General features: G+C 35.0%; 1 protein-coding gene across 1 annotated transcript in view; it reads left to right on the top strand.

Annotated features, from left to right (window-relative positions):
• LOC144450227 (histone-lysine N-methyltransferase EHMT2-like) overlaps positions 1–26,814 on the top strand; it is a 148,885-nt gene that overhangs the window by 73,141 nt on the left and 48,930 nt on the right. Inside the window, exon 7 of the mRNA XM_078140819.1 lies at positions 14,943–15,029. Within this exon, the coding sequence (XP_077996945.1) occupies positions 14,943–15,029 (87 nt within the window). The remainder of the gene's footprint in view (positions 1–14,942; positions 15,030–26,814) is intronic.

Here is a 26,814-nt window from a genome sequence, read left to right as displayed (position 1 = left end):
TTCCTATACAGTATCATTACCATTTACACCTTCACTCACATAGTCTAGTTCCTACACAGTATCATTACAATTTACACCTCCACTCACATAGTCTAGTTCCTATACAGTATCATTACCATTTACACCTTCACTCACATAGTCTAGTTCCTATACAGTATCATTACCATTTACACCTCCACTCACATAGTCTAGTTCCTATACAGTATCATTACCATTTACACCTTCACTCACATAGTCTAGTTCTTATACAGTATCATTACCATTTACACCTCCACTCACACAGTCTAGTTCCTATACAGTATCATTACCATTTACATCTCCACTCACTAGTCTAGTTCCTATACAGTATCGTTACCATTTACACCTCAACTCACTAGTCTAGTTCCTATACAGTAATCTTACCATTTATACCTCTACTCACTAGTCTAGTTCCTATACAGTAATCTTACCATTTATACCTCTACTCACTAGTCTAGTTCCTATACAGTATCATTACAATTTACATCTCCACCCACTAGTCTAGTTCCTATACAGTAATCTTACCATTTATACCTCTACTCACTAGTCTAGTTCCTATACAGTATCATTACCATTTACATCTCCACTCACTAGTCTAGTTCCTATACAGTATCATTACCATTTACACCTTCACTCACATAGTCTAGTTCCTATACAGTATCGTTACCATTTACACCTCCACTCACATAGTCTAGTTCCTATACAGTATCATTACCATTTACACCAAAACCCACTAGTCTAGTTCCTATACAGTATCATTACCATTTACACCGCCACCCACTAGTCTAGTTCCTATACAGTATCATTACCATTTATACCTCCACTTACTAGTCTAGTTCCTATACAGTATCATTACCATTTACACCGCCACCCACTAGTCTAGTTCCTATACAGTATCATTACCATTTACACCTTCACTCACATAGTCTAGTTCCTATACAGTATCATTACCATTTACACCTCCACTCACATAGTCTAGTTCCTATACAGTATCATTACCATTTACACCTTCACTCACATAGTCTAGTTCTTATACAGTATCATTACCATTTACACCTCCACTCACACAGTCTAGTTCCTATACAGTATCATTACCATTTACATCTCCACTCACTAGTCTAGTTCCTATACAGTATCATTACCATTTACACCTCCACTCACATAGTCTAGTTCCTACACAGTATCATTACCATTTACACCTCCACTAACATAGTCTAGTTCCTATACAGTATCATTACCATTTACACCTCCTCTCACTAGTCTAGTTCCTATACAGTATCATTACCATTTACACCTTCACTCACATAGTCTAGTTCCTACACAGTAGCATTACAATTTACACCTCCACTCACATAGTCTAGTTCCTATACAGTATCATTACCATTTACACCTCCTCTCACTAGTCTAGTTCCTATACAGTATCATTACCATTTACACCTCCATTCACTAGTCTAGTTCCTATACAGTATCATTACCATTTACACCTCCACTCACATAGTCTAGTTCCTACACAGTATCATTACCATTTACACCTTCACTCACATAGTCTAGTTCCTACACAGTAGCATTACAATTTACACCTCCACTCACATAGTCTAGTTCCTATACAGTATCATTACCATTTACACCTCCACTCACATAGTCTAGTTCCTATACAGTATCATTACCATTTACACCTTCACTCACATAATCTAGTTCCTATATAGTATATTTACCATTTACACCTCCACTCACATAGTCTAGTTCCTATACAGTATCATTACCATTTACACCTTCACTCACATAGTCTAGTTCCTACACAGTATCATTACAATTTACACCTCCACTCACATAGTTTAGTTCCTATACAGTATCATTACCATTTACACCTCCACTCACATAGTCTAGTTCCTATACAGTATCATTACCATTTACACCTTCACTCACATAGTCTAGTTCCTATACAGTATCATTACCATTTACACCTCCACTCACATAGTCTAGTTCCTATACAGTATCATTACCATTTACACCTCCACTCACATAGTCTAGTTCCTATACAGTATCATTACCATTTACACCTCCACTCACATAGTCTAGTTCCTATACAGTATCATTACCATTTACACCTCCACTCACATAGTCTAGTTCCTATACAGTATCATTACCATTTACACCTCCACTCACATAGTCTAGTTCCTATACAGTATCATTACCATTTACACCTCCACTCACATAGTCTAGTTCCTATACAGTATCATTACCATTTACACCTCCACTCACATAGTCTAGTTCCTATACAGTATCATTACCATTTACACCTCCACTCACATAGTCTAGTTCCTATACAGTATCATTACCATTTACACCTCCACTCACAGTCTAGTTCCTATACAGTATCATTACCATTTACACCTCCACTCACATAGTCTAGTTCCTATACAGTATCATTACCATTTACACCTCCACTCACTAGTCTAGTTCCTTTATCATTACCATTTACACCTCCACTCACTAGTCTAGTTCCTACACAGTATCATTACCATTTACACCTCCACTCACATAGTCTAATTCCTATACAGTATCATTACCATTTACACCTCCACTCACTAGTCTAGTTCCTTTATCATTACAATTTACACCTTCACTCACATAGTCTAGTTCCTATACAGTATCATTACCATTTTCACCTCCACTCACATAGTCTAGTTCCTATACAATATCATTACAATTTACATATCCACTTACTAGTCTAGTTCCTATACAATGTCATTACCATTTTCACCTCCACTTACTAGTTCCTATACAGGATCGTTACCATTTACATATCCACTCACATAGTCTAGTTCTTATACAGTATCATTAAAATTTACACCTCCACTCACATAGTCTAGTTCCTATACAGTATCATTACAATTTACACCTCCACTTACTAGTCTAGTTCCTATACAGTAGCATTACAATTTACACCTCCACTCACATAGTCTAGTTCCTATACAGTATCATTACAATTTACACCTCCACTTACTAGTCTAGTTCCTATACAGTATCATTACAATTTACATCTCCACCCACTAGTCTAGTTCCTATACAGTAATCTTACCATTTATACCTCTACTCACTAGTCTAGTTCCTATACAGTATCATTACCATTTACATCTCCACTCACTAGTCTAGTTCCTATACAGTATCATTACCATTTACACCTTCACTCACATAGTCTAGTTCCTATACAGTATCGTTACCATTTACACCTCCACTCACATAGTCTAGTTCCTATACAGTATCATTACCATTTACACCAAAACCCACTAGTCTAGTTCCTATACAGTATCATTACCATTTACACCGCCACCCACTAGTCTAGTTCCTATACAGTATCATTACCATTTATACCTCCACTTACTAGTCTAGTTCCTATACAGTATCATTACCATTTACACCGCCACCCACTAGTCTAGTTCCTATACAGTATCATTACCATTTACACCTTCACTCACATAGTCTAGTTCCTATACAGTATCATTACCATTTACACCTCCACTCACATAGTCTAGTTCCTATACAGTATCATTACCATTTACACCTTCACTCACATAGTCTAGTTCCTATACAGTATCATTACCATTTACACCTTCACTCACATAGTCTAGTTCTTATACAGTATCATTACCATTTACACCTCCACTCACACAGTCTAGTTCCTATACAGTATCATTACCATTTACATCTCCACTCACTAGTCTAGTTCCTATACAGTATCATTACCATTTACACCTCCACTCACATAGTCTAGTTCCTACACAGTATCATTACCATTTACACCTCCACTAACATAGTCTAGTTCCTATACAGTATCATTACCATTTACACCTCCTCTCACTAGTCTAGTTCCTATACAGTATCATTACCATTTACACCTTCACTCACATAGTCTAGTTCCTACACAGTAGCATTACAATTTACACCTCCACTCACATAGTCTAGTTCCTATACAGTATCATTACCATTTACACCTCCTCTCACTAGTCTAGTTCCTATACAGTATCATTACCATTTACACCTCCATTCACTAGTCTAGTTCCTATACAGTATCATTACCATTTACACCTCCACTCACATAGTCTAGTTCCTACACAGTATCATTACCATTTACACCTTCACTCACATAGTCTAGTTCCTACACAGTAGCATTACAATTTACACCTCCACTCACATAGTCTAGTTCCTATACAGTATCATTACCATTTACACCTTCACTCACATAATCTAGTTCCTATATAGTATATTTACCATTTACACCTTCACTCACATAGTCTAGTTCCTATACAGTATCATTACCATTTACACCTTCACTCACATAGTCTAGTTCCTACACAGTATCATTACAATTTACACCTCCACTCACATAGTTTAGTTCCTATACAGTATCATTACCATTTACACCTCCACTCACATAGTCTAGTTCCTATACAGTATCATTACCATTTACACCTTCACTCACATAGTCTAGTTCCTATACAGTATCATTACCATTTACACCTCCACTCACATAGTCTAGTTCCTATACAGTATCATTACCATTTACACCTCCACTCACATAGTCTAGTTCCTATACAGTATCATTACCATTTACACCTCCACTCACATAGTCTAGTTCCTATACAGTATCATTACCATTTACACCTCCACTCACATAGTCTAGTTCCTATACAGTATCATTACCATTTACACCTCCACTCACATAGTCTAGTTCCTATACAGTATCATTACCATTTACACCTCCACTCACATAGTCTAGTTCCTATACAGTATCATTACCATTTACACCTCCACTCACATAGTCTAGTTCCTACACAGTATCATTACCATTTACACCTCCACTCACTAGTCTAGTTCCTATACAGTATCATTACCATTTACACCTCCACTCACTAGTCTAGTTCCTTTATCATTACCATTTACACCTCCACTCACTAGTCTAGTTCCTACACAGTATCATTACCATTTACACCTCCACTCACATAGTCTAATTCCTATACAGTATCATTACCATTTACACCTCCACTCACTAGTCTAGTTCCTTTATCATTACAATTTACACCTTCACTCACATAGTCTAGTTCCTATACAGTATCATTACCATTTTCACCTCCACTCACATAGTCTAGTTCCTATACAATATCATTACAATTTACATATCCACTTACTAGTCTAGTTCCTATACAATGTCATTACCATTTTCACCTCCACTTACTAGTTCCTATACAGGATCGTTACCATTTACATATCCACTCACATAGTCTAGTTCTTATACAGTATCATTAAAATTTACACCTCCACTCACATAGTCTAGTTCCTATACAGTATCATTACAATTTACACCTCCACTTACTAGTCTAGTTCCTATACAGTATCATTACCATTTACACCTCCACTCACAGTCTAGTTCCTATACAGTATCATTACCATTTACACCTCCACTCACATAGTCTAGTTCCTACACAGTATCATTACCATTTACACCTTCACTCACATAGTCTAGTTCCTACACAGTATCATTACCATTTACACCTCCACTCACAGTCTAGTTCCTATACAGTATCATTACCATTTACACCTTCACTCACATAGTCTAGTTCCTATACAGTATCATTACCATTTACACCTCCACTCACATAGTCTAGTTCCTATACAGTATCATTACCATTTACACCTTCACTCACAGTCTAGTTCCTACACAGTATCATTACAATTTACACCTCCACTCACGTAGTCTAGTTCCTATACAGTATCATTACCATTTACACCTCCACTCACATAGTCTAGTTCCTATACAGTATCATTACCATTTACACCTCCACTCACATAGTCTAGTTCCTATACAGTATGATTACCATTTACACCTTCACTCACATAGTCTAGTTCCTACACAATATCATTACAATTTACACCTCCACTCACATAGTCTAGTTCCTATACAGTATCATTACCATTTACACCTTCACTCACATAGTCTAGTTCCTATACAGTATGATTACCATTTACACCGTCACTCACATAGTCTAGTTCCTACACAGTATCATTACCATTTACACCTCCACTCACATAGTCTAGTTCCTATACAGTATCATTACCATTTTCATCTTCACTCACTAGTCTAGTTCCTACACAATATCATTACAATTTACACCTCCACTCACATAGTCTAGTTCCTATACAGTATCATTACCATTTACACCTCCACTCACATAGTCTAGTTCCTATACAGTATCATTACCATTTACACCTCCACTCACATAGTCTAGTTCCTACACAGTATCATTACAATTTACACCTCCACTCACATAGTCTAGTTCCTATACAGTATCATTACCATTTACACCTCCACTCACATAGTCTAGTTCCTATACAGTATCATTACCATTTACACCTTCACTCACAGTCTAGTTCCTATACAGTATCATTACCATTTACACCTTCACTCACATAGTCTAGTTCTTATACAGTATCATTACCATTTACACCTCCACTCACATAGTCTAGTTCCTATACAGTATCATTACCATTTACACCTCCACTCATATAGTCTAGTTCCTATACAGTATCATTACAATTTACACCTTCACTCACATAGTCTAGTTCTTATACAGTATCATTACCATTTACACCTCCACTCACACAGTCTAGTTCCTATACAGTATCATTACCATTTACATCTCCACTCACTAGTCTAGTTCCTATACAGTATCGTTACCATTTACACCTCAACTCACTAGTCTAGTTCCTATACAGTAATCTTACCATTTATACCTCTACTCACTAGTCTAGTTCCTATACAGTAATCTTACCATTTATACCTCTACTCACTAGTCTAGTTCCTATACAGTATCATTACAATTTACATCTCCACCCACTAGTCTAGTTCCTATACAGTAATCTTACCATTTATACCTCTACTCACTAGTCTAGTTCCTATACAGTATCATTACCATTTACATCTCCACTCACTAGTCTAGTTCCTATACAGTATCATTACCATTTACACCTTCACTCACATAGTCTAGTTCCTATACAGTATCGTTACCATTTACACCTCCACTCACATAGTCTAGTTCCTATACAGTATCATTACCATTTACACCAAAACCCACTAGTCTAGTTCCTATACAGTATCATTACCATTTACACTGCCACCCACTAGTCTAGTTCCTATACAGTATCATTACCATTTATACCTCCACTTACTAGTCTAGTTCCTATACAGTATCATTACCATTTACACCGCCACCCACTAGTCTAGTTCCTATACAGTATCATTACCATTTACACCTCCACTCACATAGTCTAGTTCCTATACAGTATCATTACCATTTACACCTTCACTCACATAGTCTAGTTCCTATACAGTATCATTACCATTTACACCTTCACTCACATAGTCTAGTTCTTATACAGTATCATTACCATTTACACCTCCACTCACACAGTCTAGTTCCTATACAGTATCATTACCATTTACATCTCCACTCACTAGTCTAGTTCCTATACAGTATCGTTACCATTTACACCTCAACTCACTAGTCTAGTTCCTATACAGTAATCTTACCATTTATACCTCTACTCACTAGTCTAGTTCCTATACAGTAATCTTACCATTTATACCTCTACTCACTAGTCTAGTTCCTATACAGTATCATTACAATTTACATCTCAACCCACTAGTCTAGTTCCTATACATTAATCTTACCATTTATACCTCTACTCACTAGTCTAGTTCCTATACAGTATCATTACCATTTACATCTCCACTCACTAGTCTAGTTCCTATACAGTATCATTACCATTTACACCTTCACTCACATAGTCTAGTTCCTATACAGTATCGTTACCATTTACACCTCCACTCACATAGTCTAGTTCCTATACAGTATCATTACCATTTACACCAAAACCCACTAGTCTAGTTCCTATACAGTATCATTACCATTTATACCGCCACCCACTAGTCTAGTTCCTATACAGTATCATTACCATTTATACCTCCACTTACTAGTCTAGTTCCTATACAGTATCATTACCATTTACACCGCCACCCACTAGTCTAGTTCCTATACAGTATCATTACCATTTATACATCCACTCACATAGTCTAGTTCCTATACTGTATCATTACCATTTATACCTCCACCTACTAGTCTAGTTCCTATACAGTATTCTTACCATTTATACCTCTACTCACAGTCTAGTTCCTATACTGTATCGTTACCATTTACACCGCCACCCACTAGTCTAGTTCCTACACAGTATCATTACCATTTACACCTCCACTCACATAGTCTAGTTCCTTTATCATTACCATTTACACCTCCACTCACACAGTCTAGTTCCTATACAGTATCATTACAATTTACATCTCCACCCACTAGTCTAGTTCCTATACAGTATTCTTACCATTTATACCTCTACTCACATAGTCTAGTTCCTATACAGTATTCTTACCATTTATACCTCTACTCACATAGTCTAGTTCCTATACAATATTCTTACCATTTATACCTCTACTCACATAGTCTAGTTCCTATACAATATTCTTACCATTTATACCTCTACTCACATAGTCTAGTTCCTATACAATATTCTTACCATTTATACCTCTACTCACATAGTCTAGTTCCTATACAGTATCATTACAATTTACATCTCCACCCACTAGTCTAATTCCTATACAGTATCATTACAATTTACATCTCCACCCACTAGTCTAGTTCCTATACAGTATTCTTACCATTTATACCTCTACTCACAGTATAGTCAAAGTCGTTACTCTAGCAGTCATGAGATGTATGAAATACATTTTAAAATCCATCCACAGCCACCAACACGGTCATTAACATAATGTCTTTGTTAATCAATCACAGTCTGTCATAAAGTTGGTGTTTATGTTGGCCCTTAATATGTAATGTCTAAATATGGTACTGTAATGTCCATATATGGTATATTTGTCAGCTCAGGATGCTTCTCATACAGTGTTTACATCACTATAGCAGTTGGGGTTCACTGATTGGATGAACAACTTTTTGTGCTAATTGAGTGACTTTGACCAGATGTGGTTTAGTTAGAAACAACGTTAGCATCCAGACTGTATATATAAGTTGTACTCTGTACATAGATTGTAAATGTATAACTTTACAACAAACTCCTATCTAGTATTAATATTTATAAGTTGTACTCTGCACATAGACTATAAATGTATAACTTTACAACTAACTCCTATCTAGTATTAATATTTATAAGTTGTACTCTGTACATAGACTGTAAATGTATAACTTTACAACTAACTCCTATCTAGTATTAATATTTATAAGTTGTACTCTGTACATAGACTGTAAATGTATAACTTTACAACTAACTCCTATCTAGTATTAATATTTATAAGTTGTACTCTGTACATAGACTGTAAATGTATAACTTTACAACTAACTCCTATCTAGTATTAATATTTATAAGTTGTATTCTGTACATAGATTGTAAATGTATAACTTTACAACTAACTCCTATCTAGTATTAATATTTATAAGTTGTACTCTGTACATAGACTGTAAATGTATAACTTTACAACTAACTCCTATCTAGTATTAATATTTATAAGTTGTATTCTGTACATAGATTGTAAATGTATAACTTTACAACTAACTCCTATCTAGTATTAATATTTATAAGTTGTATTCTGTACATAGATTGTAAATGTATAACTTTACAACTAACTCCTATCTAGTATTAATATTTATAAGTTGTATTCTGTACATAGATTGTAAATGTATAACTTTACAACTAACTCCTATCTAGTATTAATATTTATAAGTTGTATTCTGTACATAGATTGTAAATGTATAACTTTACAACTAACTCCTATCTAGTATTAATATTTATAAGTTGTACTCTGTACATAGACTGTAAATGTATAACTTTACAACTAACTCCTATCTAGTATTAATATATATAAGTTGTTCTCTGTACATAGATTGTAAATGTATAACTTTACAACTAACTCCTATCTAGTATTAATATTTATAAGTTGTACTCTGTACATAGACTGTAAATGTATAACTTTACAACTAACTCCTATCTAGTATTAATATATATAAGTTGTTCTCTGTACATAGATTGTAAATGTATAACTTTACAACTAACTCCTATCTAGTATTAATATTTATAAGTTGTACTCTGTACATAGACTGTAAATGTATAACTTTACAACTAACTCCTATCTAGTATTAATATTTATAAGTTGTACTCTGTACATAGATTGTAAATGTATAACTTTACAACTAACTCCTATCTAGTATTAATATTTATAAGTTGTACTCTGTACATAGATTGTAAATGTATAACTTTACAACTAACTCCTATCTAGTATTAATATTTATAAGTTGTACTCTGTACATAGACTATAAATGTATTAATCTAACTATAGTAAGGGTGAAAGAAGGTGAAAAACCAAAGTATTGGACAATTTGGATACATTCATCAAATTATGATGACGATGATACAGAATAAACAAGAATTAAAAAAGGAGGGGGTGATGCATAGTGATGCATTACTATCTCTGTTGTATCATTGAGTTCATCTTTATGGCCAATTTTGTAATACCTGTACTGAAAGCTGGATACTCCATATATGATATCGTCATATGTTTGTTGGCCTAGAATCCGGGCAATTTGGGATTTTGAATTTTGGTTATGGGATATAACCAAAATACACAATCCTCATTTGCCTTGATTCTGTGGCTAAACATTTGTGAGAAAAGCACCTCAAAAGTTGGTGTTTTCAAAATTACTTGTTTTAACCTCATTAGTCTAACCTGAGCTCTGTACTTCTGACTGCCTAGAATCAAGTGAAAGCAGCAAGTTGTCATAGACTGTTCTATAAAAGTTGATCAATTATTAAAGCTAAACTAGCTACAACTGGAATTATTTTTTGGAACTGTCATTTCGATATATTGACATTCATCCTGAAAAGTATGTAATCAACTATCGGTAATTGTATAAATGTGAGTCACAACATAATAATAGGTAGGAGAATGCACAATTTTGGTTGGTCAAATAAACAGTCATTCACTGTTACTTGTGTAATGACTGGTAGTTGCTTGCAAAATTCTCACTCTGTAAACTACTGTGATACTGTAAGTATAAAAGAATATTATGGTATTCCTTAGTATAGAATACATTAGATAACAGGGTATAGGCTTTGCATATGAATTACTGACCATTAAACAAGTTACAGTCAGTGGTACATACAGGTAACAAAAAATAACCCCCCCCAAAAAAAAAAAAAAAAAAATTAAAGAAAGAAAAAAGATAGACGTTTCAGACCATGCCCCTTTAACGGTTCCAATCCAGAAAAGTGGTGTTACTGGAGAAATGAATGTATTTTTGTGAACTTAGGATGCACACCAATATTATTAGTTTACCCATTGAAGACTAAAAAGGAACCAAGAGTCATCATGACTATACAAATTGTCATCTAAAACCAAAAAACTCTCAGGAAATACAATTATTTCACTGAGTGGTGTTCCCCTTTAACTCATTTTTAGTACAACTGAATTGATAAGGTTCAGTAGTGCTGTAGGGATCGCTAAGTGTCTGTCTGTCTGTGTGTGTGTGTGTGTGTTTGTGTGTGTGAGTGTGTGTGTGTGTATATGTGTGTATGTATGTATGTGTGTGTATATGTGTGTGTATGTGTGTGTGTGTGAGTGTATGTATGTGTGTATGTGTGTGTGTATGTGTGTGTGTATGTATGTGTGTGTGTGTGTGTGTGTGCGTGCGTGTGTGTGTGTGTGTGTGTGTGTCTGTGTGTGTGTGTGTGTGTGTGTAAACAACTTAAAGTAAAAAACTGCTAGACCAATTGCTTTGATATTTTGTAGTCATGGTACTTCTGTTGACTAGTTGGGAAATTGTTCAAATGAAAATGATCGCATCAGAAATGTGCATTTTACGTTTGAAAATGTGATTTGTTGTATTACAAAATACTTTGACTTCAGCCTGGAAATGTAAGATTCTTGTTTTATTGATGTAATGAAATCATTAAATCTGTTATGGGCTACTTCACATTTCAATGTCAATGCTGTAAAGATTAACATCTGTTTAAGGTAACTGGTTGCTTGGCAACCTAGGCCTGTTAAATATCCAAAAGTGAAGTCACATGCTAAAATATTGATACCTCACCCATAAGCAACCTCCAATTGATGGCGTATGTGGGGAATGTAACAACAGGGTTGTGTAGGCAAATTAAACATTTGGCAGGTGAACACATACATGCTAAAGCTACTACAATGTTAGTCTTGCTGCTAGACGTTCGGGCTTTCTTTCGATGCTATAACTATAAGCGAACGAAGTTCGCATGTGAGGGCTTGCCCGAACAGTCTAGCGACTGTCATTTTCAGACCGGACATTCCATTGAGATTACGATAAGCGGTGGGTTGGGCCATATATGCATATATATGTGTGTGTAGATGTTGTCATTCATACATTTTAGTTAACGCATTGGTGGTTATTTTTACAAGCCCCTCCTTAAGATGAATATGCATGAAAATTTAGCTATTGTCCTCTGTTTGTGCTTGTCGCTAATACGGTTCTCTGATTGGCAGTTATTTATATCCTGATGACATTCGCTAGACCTCGGATGTTCCATCCTCAATAGCGTTGTTCAGCTGTGTGTCGTATTTTATCGGAAGAACATCCGAGGGCTAGCTGATAGACTACTACAATGTAGACTATACTCATAGCAATAATGAATTAGTGATATATATATATTGTACAATAACATCATTGGTATAAGGCAAGTGGATAGATGTGCAGTCATGATGGTTGAATGTTTAGAGTGGCTGGCTAGGAATCTGCAGGTTGCAGGGTTGAGCCCATTGCTGGCATTTGTTTCTGAATGACGAGTTCTCGGGTAAGATTTGAACCACAATTGCGCTTTGGTTAACCTAGCTATATTAATTGGGGACCTGGTAGGATAGATGTTGAAATGAATGTGAATGCTTTAATCCCATGCACTTATAGAGGTTGATTGTATGCTCCCCAGGGAGTTGAGGAAGTAAAGGGCCATTGTGCCACTATAGGTCTGTGCCATGGAGTAATAATTGTAAAGCTCTTTGAGGATGTGATTATTATAGATTTGTGCTATAATGCCATTGTCACTAATTTATTTAAGTACATCTATCCATTTAAAGTCTGTAGTCTTGGTTACCCAGCCCCTTGCCATTGAGGGGGCTACTCCCCCCTCCCAGCAGGCAGCTACACCCCCAGCAGGCAACAACACCACCCAGCAGGCAGCTACACCCCCAGCAGGCAACAACACCACCCAGCAGGCAGCTACACCCCCCCCCCCAGCTGGCAGCTACAAACCTCCCCCTCCCCAGCAGGCAGCTACACCCCAGGCAACTACACCCCCCTGCCCCAGCAGGCAGCTACACCCCCAGCAGGCAGCTACATCCCCCCTGCAGGCAGCTACACCCCCAGCAGGCAGCTACATCCCTCACCCCTGAAACAATAAAGTCTGTAGCTGTGAAATGGCTAGGTGTAGTACAGTGACGTCATACATGAAAACGTATCTTGTAAATATCTAAATGTATCAGATGACATGGTCAGATTTAAATTTCCTCAAACTTTGTAAAGATGTATAATCATGTAATTCTTTAGTCTGTAAGGTACACCATGATGGGGCGCCCTCACACATCAGAGGCCAGTGAGGGCGGAACGTCACGACATATCTTACAGTCCAGTAATTCTTAGAAACCATAACACAGATACATGTGTTAATATTCTAATTTACATAGAGTATGTGTATATATCAGTTGTCCATCATCAATATAGCTTTTTAATGTTACATGTTTTAGCATTGTGAATGTATTACATAATGATATAACGCACAATCAGTTCAAAATGTTTTTAGCATTGAGCTTTTGATCTGTCTTGTTGACGATCCTCATCAGAATGATATTCATTGTTACAGCTGACTAATCTGCTGACCATACCGCCACCTAGTGGTCAGCTTTAACTAGATTTTGACAGATTGAAAACTTAATGCTAAAACAACTTTGAACTATTTGTGTCTTATAACCTTTATAAATCATTTGATCTACAAAGCTAATCTAATGATTTGTATCATACAATTATGTAAAGTCTTTCCAGGTTGTTGTGATTTGACAAAATGATAATGATCTCAAATAAAACTGTTCAAATCAACCCTACCTGTGTTTTACAATAATCATATGTTTGAATTGAAGTGACAAAAAAGTGTGTTTTATATGGATTGATATTAATTAAAATAGATTGATATAAATTACATATTAATCATATAATATTACATAATATCATTTGTGTGAATGATAAAATAGACAGCTACCTTATGTATATTTTTGATATATATATTTAAATGTTGTCTAAAAGGAAATATTATAATATTAATAAAGTGGCCATATGGATGAGAATTATGTATTTATTTTGGATTTTTAATTCATAATACAACTTTACTGTTTTCCTAATTTAACAAATAATGTGAAATAACATATTATAAATATCAAGACCTTGTTTGTAACTCATTTGATTACAAAAAGATGAAAAAAGATGAAAAAAGTGTAAACACTTTGTTATTTTTTTGCATAATAACAAACATTTTAGACATATTTTATTGATTTTCAATTTACTGAGTTACAAACAAGGAATTGGTAGATATTATTTCACATTATTTTTTTTTCAATTAGAAAATACAGTAAAGTTGTTTTATAAATTAAAAATTCAAAATAAATACCTAATCCTCATTAATTTGGTCACTTTAACACTGGGTTTGCAGTAAGCATATTTTTAATGTAATTTTGACATGATTTGTGAAACTGGTGTAAATTAGTCTAATCATTGTATGTGTTTGTTTTATATTAGGATCTCATTTATGCTGTTGAAAGTGGAGATATAGAGAAGGTTAAATTCTACTTGAAGAATGGTTATGATGTCAATTATGTAGATGTGGTAAGTGTATCAGTAAATAAATGAGATCATTGCCTATAAATGAATCTTGGGTAAGTGTATCAATAAGTAGCTCATTGCTAATAATAAAACAATATTTAGTTACAAAACAAAATTGATTGCAGAGTGGTTGACATAAAGATAAGATGATTACAATGGAATATTGACAACAATAGCTAAACAGGCATTAATGTTAAAAATGTTTGCAATTATCAGATTTGATTGCAAACTACAACTTTTTGTGCCATACGTGTTTGCCGCGCCTATGTCCATGATATTTATTAGCACAACTGAACTGAGGTTCAGTAGTGCTATAGGGATCGCCCGGCGTCTGTCTGTCTGTCTGTCAAAAACCGTAAAACTGTAAAGTCAAAAACCGCTGAACCGATTGCCACAATATTTGGTGGGTCCATTACCTTGGGTGTCTAGTTGGGAAATTGTTCAAATCAAAATGATCGCATGACAGGTGTGTGATTTGGGTCAAAAAATGTGATTTTTGGTCAAAAAACTTAAACTCGGAAACTACTAGGCAGATTGGTGCGAAATTTGGTGGGAACATTCTTAAGGGGATGTAAAGTAAGATTTGTTCATGACGGGATGATTCCATCAGTGATATGCAAATTAGGGCTAAAAATGTGTCTTTTTGGTTGAAAATCTATAATTCCAAAACTACTGAGCAGATTGGGCTGAAATTTAATGGGAATGTATCTAGGGATGTATGGACAAAGAAATATTAAGCATACCATGATTCCATGAGTGATATGCAAATTAGGTGTAAAAATGTTCATTTTTGGTCAAAAACTTATATCTCAAAAAGTACTTGGTCATCGAGTCTGAAGCTTGGTGAGATGTTTCTGAGTGTTATTCTTCAAAACATTTTGACAAAATTGGCCCTAGCGACCGTGACCACGCCCTTAGCAACAACCAAATGGCAGTATATTTTGGTCAAATAACAACATCATATGGTAGGCAAATGAGTAAACATTCAAAAAATGTATGCAAATACCGTAGCAACCATGACCACGCCCATAGCAACAGCCAAACGGTCGTGTATCTCACAAAGATAACAGGGATTAATAGACAATTGAATAAACGTTCAAAAAATGTATGTAAATTTGCCTAGCAACAAGACCACGCCCATAGCAACTGCCAAATAATCATGTATATTGCAAAGATATCAACAGGAATAGAAACACAAATGAATAAACATTCAAAAATGTATGCAAGTGTGCCTAGCAACAAGACCACGCCCATAGCAACAGCCAAATGATCACATATATTGCGAAGATAACAATGGGGATTAATAGACAATTGAATAAACATTCAAAAAATGTATGTAAATATGCCTAGCAACAAGACCACGTCCATAGCAACAGCCAAATAATCACATATATCGTAAAGATAGCAACATGGTTGGATAGGCAAATGAACACTTATTGTTAGCATGGACTACCATATGGATAAACATTTTTAAAAACTGTACAGTTGTGCTACAACGCCATTGGCGGTATTTTATATATATATAGTTGTATCTGACAAGTCTTTGCATCTTTAGTCTATGTATTAGGTGATACCACATCTAGGAAAGACTTTAAAAAAAATCTTAAACTAAAAATCACAAAAAATAAAACATATTATGGTAAGACATTGAAATGAAAACTCTTACCCCCTCCCCCTCCCCCTTTAAAATTTGACACTCCCCTTATGTGATCTAAAGTTATAAATCTTTCCATCCAAGAAAATAATTCTTTCAATAGTGTAATGACTGCCAAAAAAGTGTTATTCCGTTATGTACCGAAATGTTTACATCAGTACATCCAGTAATAGTAGAAAGACTGAAAGAAAGAAAGAAAGAAAGAAAGCTATGCTTGCCATATTGCAGTGCCATCACTCTGGAGGCCCCTTCTAAATATTGGACCCTCCCCTTATGTAACCTCAAGTAATGAATAATTCCATCCAAGAATAACAGACAAAAAGAAAATAATTCTAGCCTTAGTGTAATGACAGCATTCTGAACCCCCCCCCCCCCCCCCGTCAAATTGACCACTCCCTTAGATATCCACATTTATTCATCTGTGCAAATGAGGAATTGTGTATATATATTTTAGGGGACAGGGAACTCGATGATTACATGACCTTGTCGATTCAAGCTCAGGGCCATAGTCAAACTTCAAGGTCAACTCAATTTGTCAAATTTATCGAAACATTCATCGATACTTTTCTGTATACTTCCATCAGATATGACTTGTAAAGCTGTAAGACAGTCAAGAAAATAGCCAAACATAAAATCTTTCCGAAAAATGTGAAAAAAAATATATATGAAGTTGTTTGTAACAGAAAGCTGTTACCAAGACAACTGCTGTCAATATTCACAGGTGTTTTCCCTAACTACCACCAAGACATAATGTGTCAGGCTGCAAATCCGTCTCAAATAGCAAATTATATTATAGTCTTTTGCAGCAAAAGTGTATTTTGGCTTCGTTCGTAACAAAATTCTGTTCCCAAGACAGCTGGTATCGAGATCTGTGATTATACCAAAATATGTAAATACTGAATATCTCATGGTTCCGAATTGCTATAGATATGATGGAAGTGTCCATATATAGGTTTTAGAGTACAAGCAAATCACTTATCACAAGGTCGTTTAAATCCAAGGTCAAGGTCATAGTCTGATTACAAGGTCATCTCAATTTTACACTTTTATCAAAACACTCACATAAGTTTTTTGCTATAAACTACTGCAGACATCAGATAGTAAATCAGATAGCAAATTATATAGTTTGTCATAATTTTTGTAGCAATGGCATATTCAGGGTCAGCTTACTATGGGGTAAGGGAATTGTCTAGAAACAGGTTCAGAAAAGGAATGATGCTGTATAACCAAGTACTAGAAAGGTAGCTATTCATACTTTATTGACATCTAACAAAACTCCTACAGATCACACAGAAATGAAGGTTTATATAGGTTTTACTACATTCCATACATATTGGGGTGAATTTGATATTGACCTTCATTTGATTGATGAATTTGGAAAATATAGGATTGGTTAGTAGAGATTGTTTAAACTTGAGATTGACTAATTTGATGTAACTTGTATCCAATTTGCACCATGAATTATTGTAATGGACCATTATTGTTTACAATCGATTACATTGATCGTCCCCGATCAAGGGAACTACCGGTACATACATTGTGATAATTGCGGTCTTGATAACACAGTGACTATTTTGTGTAAATTTCACCAGTGGGGTTTGTTATGTTTCAAAGATAGCGACACTGCAGGAAATCAAAACACAGCCAGCCAGGCTGTATTAATCAGTCTTTGTAATGTCATATGTATTTGATCTCGGGGCAGACTTTGGAGGAAATGACACCGTGTGTATGTGTATAAGAGTGTAGATCCAGCGAGCGAGTCAACTACTTATTTTTATTACATTACCCATACAGGTTTTTTGTACACCCAAATATTGATATTTCATTTGAAAAGATATGGGAAAGGCATACTAAACATCCAAATTAGTTTTTTATATGACAACAATAATTCATGGAGCAAATTGGATACTCTGGCAAAAATAAAAAGAGAGCATGCAAATCCATGCGAATCAAGTGAAAAATACCTACAATCACATGATTTCAACCTGCCAATGAAGGATTTATGTGATTTGCTGAACGCGCATTCGTACCCATTCGGAAGACTTCGAGTCTGATGATGAACATGTGAAGCTATCATCATATTCACATTGAGAGTAGAGGTCAAGTTTTGAAAGTGAAGATGAATATGGATATGATGGTAGCTTCACACTCATGTACTAAACACAGAACTGATAAGGTAAAAGGTCAAATGAGATGTTAGGTGAAAGGTCAAATAGACATGCATACAGACTTTTTCTAAATTAATTATAACTTAATCTATCATTTGTTAGTTATTATACATGGAATAATTTTTCTATTCCCTTGGGAAGCAATGAAAAGTATAGGTGACCTGTAAAATTGGTCGCTGGCCCCCAAACAGGTATTGATAGTTTGTAAAGCCATCTACTAGCCATTCAGGAGAACATGTTGGCACTGTCTTGTAATCATCATAGTATCTATGCAGGGGGTTGTCAACCTATGTAACCTATATACAGCAGGGTATGAATTAAGATGAGTGATGTGAGACATGGCAGGAATGGTTGGTTGGTTGGTTGGTTGGTTGGTTGGTTGGTTTGACAATTCATTTACTATATGCCATACGGTTGTCAGCAGCAAACATGAGGGGAACTAACTGTACATTTGCTTTAGGTAAATCCTGATGTCAAAAAGTGTTGTGAGGGAACATGTTGATGACACATCATTAATAACATGTAGAGGTAGTGAGTGAGGATACACAATTTACACTTGTTTTGTGGACAACTTTTAGAATTGTGAACTGAATGTCATCAGTTATATGTTCTGACAAAGACATTCATCAAAATTGTACAATGTCTTAAGTTACAATAGAAACCAGTTAACCTAAAACAGAACAATGTGTGGTTCAACACAAAATCTTACTATGCTACAAATTTATCATCTAGGATGTCAACATTTATACTAGAATTACTACATTTCATCATCTACAATGTAGAGAACCAAAATGTTATCAACATTGCTACATGTTTTTTTGCATAGGTTACCAATGTCTTAGATTGTCAACATACATGGAGTAACAATATATACTTAGTTGGTGATGATCTGCTTAAATACTGGTATCTCATAGAATGAAATGTACCACAAGTAGTAATGTTGGTAGGATTTTTGCTGTGACTGACAGTAAAATGTAGCAATATGAATAATATTTTGTCAAGACAGAATGCTGTGTTTCAGGACAACTGGATTCCATTGTATATAGTTTTAAAAATCAAAACTCATTTAAATAAACATTATGGAGTCAAACGCATTGATGGAACAAGTTAAATTAGGAAGCCTTCAGTAATTTAAAGGGGGTATGGCCAGCGGAATTAGGAGGGGGGGGGGTCACCCTTTACAAATCGGTTCTTGGAGAAGGGTCATATTTTAGAAAATGGGATAGGGGAGGGTCACATTTTACTTTGACTAACTATGTTGTGTAGTTTAGCATTATTTTGTGATTTTGGCATTCTATCACTCCACATCATATGTAAACTACTTGTGAAATAACCTGTAGGTTGGCACTTAGTGACCACTCAAAAATTAAACTAATATTATTTTGATTGTAGACACTGTACTTTACATTGTTATAAGGTATGGTTATGAAATAATCAAAACAAGTTCACTTTTACTATATCATCCGTGTAACCATGGTAATGAACAGTCCAGTGTTGCCATAAATTAATGGTTTAGGTGTTGGGTTTGGTATCATAATATCAGACCATGTCATCAAATCACTGCTGACATTGACAACCATACGGCATATAGTAAATGAATTGTCAGTTGTGAGGAGAGGAGTGGGTCTTACAGAAGTAAAATGGGAACAGTTTGGTATATAGAAATCGATAGTTATAGATACCAATGTAGGCTTTTGTACAAAATTCAAGATAAACACATTACTACTGAGGGGGTAAAAATTTACACTATAGATATCTATAGTTATATACAGTTATATACCAATCTAGGTTTGAACGTTAAGAATGTTCATAAAGTATTAGAATTCAACCAGTCACCATGGTTAAAACAATATATTGATTCTATAAGTCAAAAAAGAGGTATAACTCAAAATAAATATTTTTTTGAAAGACTGATTGCCTTGATATTTGATGGGACATTACATAGGGCATGTAGATGGAAAATTATTCAAATAAAAATGATTGCATCAGAGATGTGTGGTTTGGGTCAAAAATCTATAATACCAAAACTACTGAGCAGATTAACCTGCAATGTGATAGGAGTAAGATTAGGGGTGTTAATTTAAGAATTGCTGATGAAGTAATGGTCCTATCAGTGATATGCAAATTAGGTCTGGTGGGAACGCACTTAGGAGTGTTTAGATTTAGAAGTACTGATGATATGCTGATTTTATCAGTGATATGCAAATTAGAGCATAAAAATGTGTCTTTTGTGGGTGGAGCAGGGGAGGGTTATGTCTGCCACCCCGAAGGAACAAGTGTCCAGAGTCATTTGTCAGTGATGTCGTCTGCTATCACAAATATCATAACCTCCTTAAACTGATTGATTGGCACATAGTTATATGGTGTGTTACAATAAAAGTCAATGATTCCTGTGTGCAATTATTTCTGATAAACAGGGGTTAGCTGAGTTTAAAGACTGTTTGTTTTACACATATCAATATTATAATATTAGTAATACTACAAGTGACAATGGAATTAACAAGTTACTTATATATGTTTTTCTATCAAGGTTATATTCTAGATTTTTTGTGTAATGATTTCAAAACCCACACATTCTCAGCAAACAGAACAGCACAAGTCTGTATTTTTGCCATTTACTAGTCAATTTTTAGCACAACTGAACTGATAAGGTTCATTAGTTCTATAGGCATGGCAAAGTGTCTGTCTGTCTGTCTGTCTGTCTGTCTGTCTGTCTGTCTGTCTGTCTGTCTGTCTGTCTGTCTGTCTGTCTGTGTTTGTTTGTGTGTGTGTGTGTGTGTGTGTGTGTGTGTGTGTGTGTGTGTGTGTGTGTGTGTGTGTGTGTGTGTGTGTGTGATGTAAACAATTTAAAGTCAAAAACTGCTGAACTGATTGCCATGATATTTGGTGGGTCCATTACCTTGGGTGTCTAGTTGGGAAATTGTTCAAATCAAAATGATCGTATCACTAGTTTTTGATTTCGGTCAACAAATGAGATTTTTGGTAAAAAAAAATAAACTCCCAAGCTACAGTGCAGATCGGTCTGAAATTTGGTTAGAATGTATTAAGAATTGTTCACGACATGATGATCCCATCAGTGATATGCAAATTAGGCATGAAAATATGTCTTTTTGATCAAAAATCTATAATTCATAAACAACAGCAGATTGTCAAAAATCTATCATTCTAAAATACCGAGCAGATTGGGGTGAAATTTAATGGGGAGGCATCTGGGCATGTGTAGATGAAAGTGTATTCACAACATGATAATCCCATTAGCAATATGCAAATTAGGTCTAAAAATGTCAATTTTGCTCAAAAGCTTACATCTTGAAACTACTTAGTACTTGGTGAATGGGGTTGAAATATGTTGGGGATGTTTCTGGAGGTGTTATTCTGCAGTTATTGTTGATAACATTTTTAGCACAACTGAACTGAGGTTCAGTAGTGCTATAGGGATCGCCCGGCGTCTGTCTGTCTGTGTGTGTGTGTGTGTGTGTGTGTGTGGATGTGTGTGTGTGTGTAAACAACTTAAAGTCAAAAACCGCTGAACCGATTGCCACGATATTTGGTGGGTCCATTACCTTGGGTGTCTAGTTGGGAAATTGTTCAAATCAAAATGATCGCATCACAGGTGTGTGATTTGGGTCAAAAAATGTGATTTTTGGTCAAAAAACTTAAACTCAGAAACTACTGGGCAGATTGGTGCGAAATTTGGTGGGAACATTCTTAAGGGGGTGTAAAGTAAGATTTGTTCATGACGGGATGATTCCATCAGTGATATGCAAATTAGGGCTAAAAATGTGTATTTTTGGTTAAAAATCTATAATTCCAAAACTACTGAGCAGATTGGGCTGAAATTTAATGGGAATGTATCTAGGGATGTATGGACAAAGAAATATTAAGCATACCATGATTCCATGAGTGATATGCAAATTAGGTGTAAAAATGTTCATTTTTGGTCAAAAACTTATATCTCAAAAAGTACTTGGTCACTGAGTCTGAAACTTGGTGAGATGTTTCTGTGTTATTCTTCAAAACATTTTGACAAAATTGGCCCTAGCGACAATGACCACGCCCTTAGCAACAACCAAATGGCAGTATATTTTGGTCAAATAACAACATCATATGGTAGGCAAATGAGTAAACATTCAAAAAATGTATGCAAATACCGTAGCAACCATGACCACGCCCATAGCAACAGCCAAATGGTGGTGTATTTCACAAAGATAACAACAGGGATTAATAGACAATTGAATAAACGTTCAAAAAATGTATGTAAATATGCCTAGCAACAAGACCACGCCCATAGCAACAGCCAAATAATCATGTATACTGCAAAGATAACAACAGGGATAGAAAGACAAATGAATAAACATTCAAAAAATGTATGCAAATATGCCTAGCAACAAGACCACGCCCATAGCAACAGCCAAATAATCACATATATTGCAAAGATAACAACAGGAATAGAAGACAAATGAATAAACATTCAAAGAATGTATGCAAGTGTGCCTAGCAACAAGACCACGCCCATAGCAACAGCCAAATGATCACATATATTGAGAAGATAACAATGGGGATTAATAAACAATTGAATAAACATTCAAAAAATGTATGTAAATATGCCTAGCAACAAGACCACGTCCATAGCAACAGCCAAATGATAGCATATATCGTAAAGATAGCAACATGGTTGGATAGGCAACTGGATAGTCATTCACCAAATGAACACTTATTGTTAGCATGTTAGCATTTTTAAAAACTGTACAGTTGTGCTACAACGCCATTGGCAGTATTTTTAAACATTTGGCCCTAGCAACCATAACCACACCCTTAGCAACAGTGAAATAACGATGCATATTACAAAGATAACAACAGGGATGGTAGGTAAACAAATGCAGATTCAAAAAATTTATGCAAATATGCCTAGCAACCAGACCACGTCCATAGAAACGGCTAAATACAGTTGTGCTACAATGCCATTGCTGCTATTTTTGACACCCCAATAAACATCTATGTGTACATATATGTATAAGTGTGCACAGAATAAAATACAATTACAGTATTTGATGGTCTAGACCATATATCACCACCCCAACGTTATTATAGCATACAGATTTGATTACCCACAAATTAACAAGTGCAATCTCATTTGATAAGTTATTCAACAGATTTATACGTAGATATTGTTGATTGTTTTGATTAGAAAAAAAAAAGCTAGTGTAGTTTTAATGTCAATAATCAGGAATTATATGAAGATTTGTTTGTGATCTGATGTTCATAATGTTTGCTGAAAAACACTTTGTACATAACATAACTAATCCTGTATGGATGAGAAATGGGTATTTTGTTAGTATTTGTTTTAAAAAAATGTACCATCTTTTTAGCAAATCTTTTTTAGCATAACTGAGCTTCAGTTCAGTTAACTAAGTGCTACAGGCATGGCAAAGTGTGTGTGTGTGTGTGTGTGTGTGTGTGTGTGTGTGTGTGTGTGTGTGTGTGTGTATGTGTGTGTGTGTGTGTGTGTTACTGGGCAGATTGGTGTCAAATTTGATGGGAACATTCGTAGTGTTGTTTAAACTAAGAATTGTTCATAACATGATGAGCTCATCAGTGATGTGAAAATAAGGTCTAAAATGTCTAATTTTTGGTAAAAAATCTTTAATTCCAAAATGGCTGAGGATATTGGGCTGAAATTGATTGGAACTTCAGTGTGTTTATATTAAGAATTGGTCAAAACATGATGATCCCATCAATGATGTGAAAATTAGGTCTAAAAATGTCAATTTTGGTGAAAACTTACAAAATATATCTTGAAACTGAAACTGCAAGGTGAATGGGTTGAAACTTAGTGGAGATGTTTCTGGAAATGTTATTCTTCAGTTATGGTTGAAAACATTATGAAGAATAACATTCCCACTTTTCATCTTTCCAATATAAACCATTATTTAGTTGTTGCTATGGGCCGGGCATGGTCTTTTTGCTAGATGTATCTGCATACATATTTTTGAATCTGCATTCGCTTACCTACCAATCCCTGTTGTTATCTTTGTAGTATGCATCGTTTCACTGTTTCTAAGGGCATGGTCATGGCAGGGAAGTTAATAAAGGTTCCAAAAATGTGTGTAAATATGCCCTGCAACAAGACAACCCCATAGCAACAGCTAAATACAGTTGTTCTACAACACCATTGGCGGTATTTTCTACAAAAACACAAAACACACAGACCAAGTCTATTTTTGCAAAAAAAGGAAAACAATTGTAAACTGAGTAATTGTAGTACACTGTACATACAGGAAAGTGAATTGTAAACAGAGTAATTGTAGTACACTGTACATACAAGAAGTGAATTGTAAACAGAGTAATTGTAGTACACTGTACATACAAGAAAGTGAATTGTAAACAGAGTAATTGTAGTACACTGTACATACAAGAAAGTGAATTGTAAACAGAGTAATTGTAGTACATTGTACATACAGGAAAGTGAATTGTAAACAGAGTAATTGTAGTACATTGTACATACAGGAAAGTGAATTGTAAACAGAGTAATTGTAGTACACTGTACATACAAGAAAGTGAATTGTAAACAGAGTAATTACATACAGGAAAGTGAATTGTAAACAGAGTAATTGTAGTACATTGTACATACAGGAAAGTGAATTGTAAACAGAGTAATTGTAGTACACTGTACATACAGGAAAGTGAATTGTAAACAGAGTAATTGTAGTACATTGTACATACAGGAAAGTGAATTGTAAACAGAGTAATTGTAGTACATTGTACATACAGGAAAGTGAATTGTAAACAGAGTAATTGTAGTACATTGTACATACAGGAAAGTGAATTGTAAACAGAGTAATTGTAGTACATTGTACATACAGGAAAGTGAATTGTAAACAGAGTAATTGTAGTACATTGTACATTCAAGAAAGTGAATTGTAAACAGAGTAATTGTAGTACACTGTACATACAAGAAAGTGAATTGTAAACAGAGTAATTGTAGTACACTGTACATACAAGAAAGTGAATTGTAAACAGAGTAATTGTAGTACATTGTACATACAAGAAGTGAATTGTAAACAGAGTAATTGTAGTACACTGTACATACAAGAAGTGAATTGTAAACAGAGTAATTGTAGTACATTGTACATACAGGAAAGTGAATTGTAAACAGTCAACACAGCTAATCACAAGTAGTCAAGCTTTTCATGCATGGTGACATTTTAATAAATTGTAAAGTACAGATTTATTCACAGACTAGAGATGTGATTAGCCTAGGGGATTACCTGTGTAAAGTCAAAGTTAATTTACAACTATATTCAAGCTATATGAACAGACCTAAACGAAATATCCCATATTACAATTTATTGTATTTTTACTTTAAAAATGTCAAGAAAATCTGTTTTGTGTAATCAACTATAGTAACAATGCAAGATGACAATAATTATTGTATTATATACTGGAGTTTTCCGAAAACTAGCCTTGGGCCACTATTCGGAAAATCAGCAAATTCGGAAACAACAACAGAGGAACTAAATAGAAGCTCAGGGCGATTATTTGGCAGTCAACACTCAACAGCCATGTGGCTATATCATTACTAATGGGGACATACCAATTTAGGGACACAACAATTAGGAAGACAAGAATAATAATTTCATTTTATAATAATTCAAATATATCAAATGAAACATTTTATTTGCTATCATTCTATCAGCATTGATTGTATTGTTGCGTCGATGCCTCAAAAATAACCATAGATGGCATGTGTCCATATTAAAACTATACTAGAATATTTAGGGTTTTATTAACTACTTTCAGGTGAATAAAATATTTGACAAACTCAGCCTGTGCCCCCTATCAAGTTGCTCAGACATCGTTCAGTGTTTGTCTTTGCTATGGACTCATGGGAGTCAACAGATACACATGTATTAGCTGAAACATGAATATGTATTCACTTTGTTTTATGTGAGGTAATGAACACCTA

This window comes from Glandiceps talaboti, chromosome 19, assembly GCF_964340395.1.
Source record: "Glandiceps talaboti chromosome 19, keGlaTala1.1, whole genome shotgun sequence".
Classification (NCBI taxonomy): domain Eukaryota; kingdom Metazoa; phylum Hemichordata; class Enteropneusta; family Spengelidae; genus Glandiceps; species Glandiceps talaboti.
This window is presented reverse-complemented; position numbering and strand designations above follow the sequence as displayed.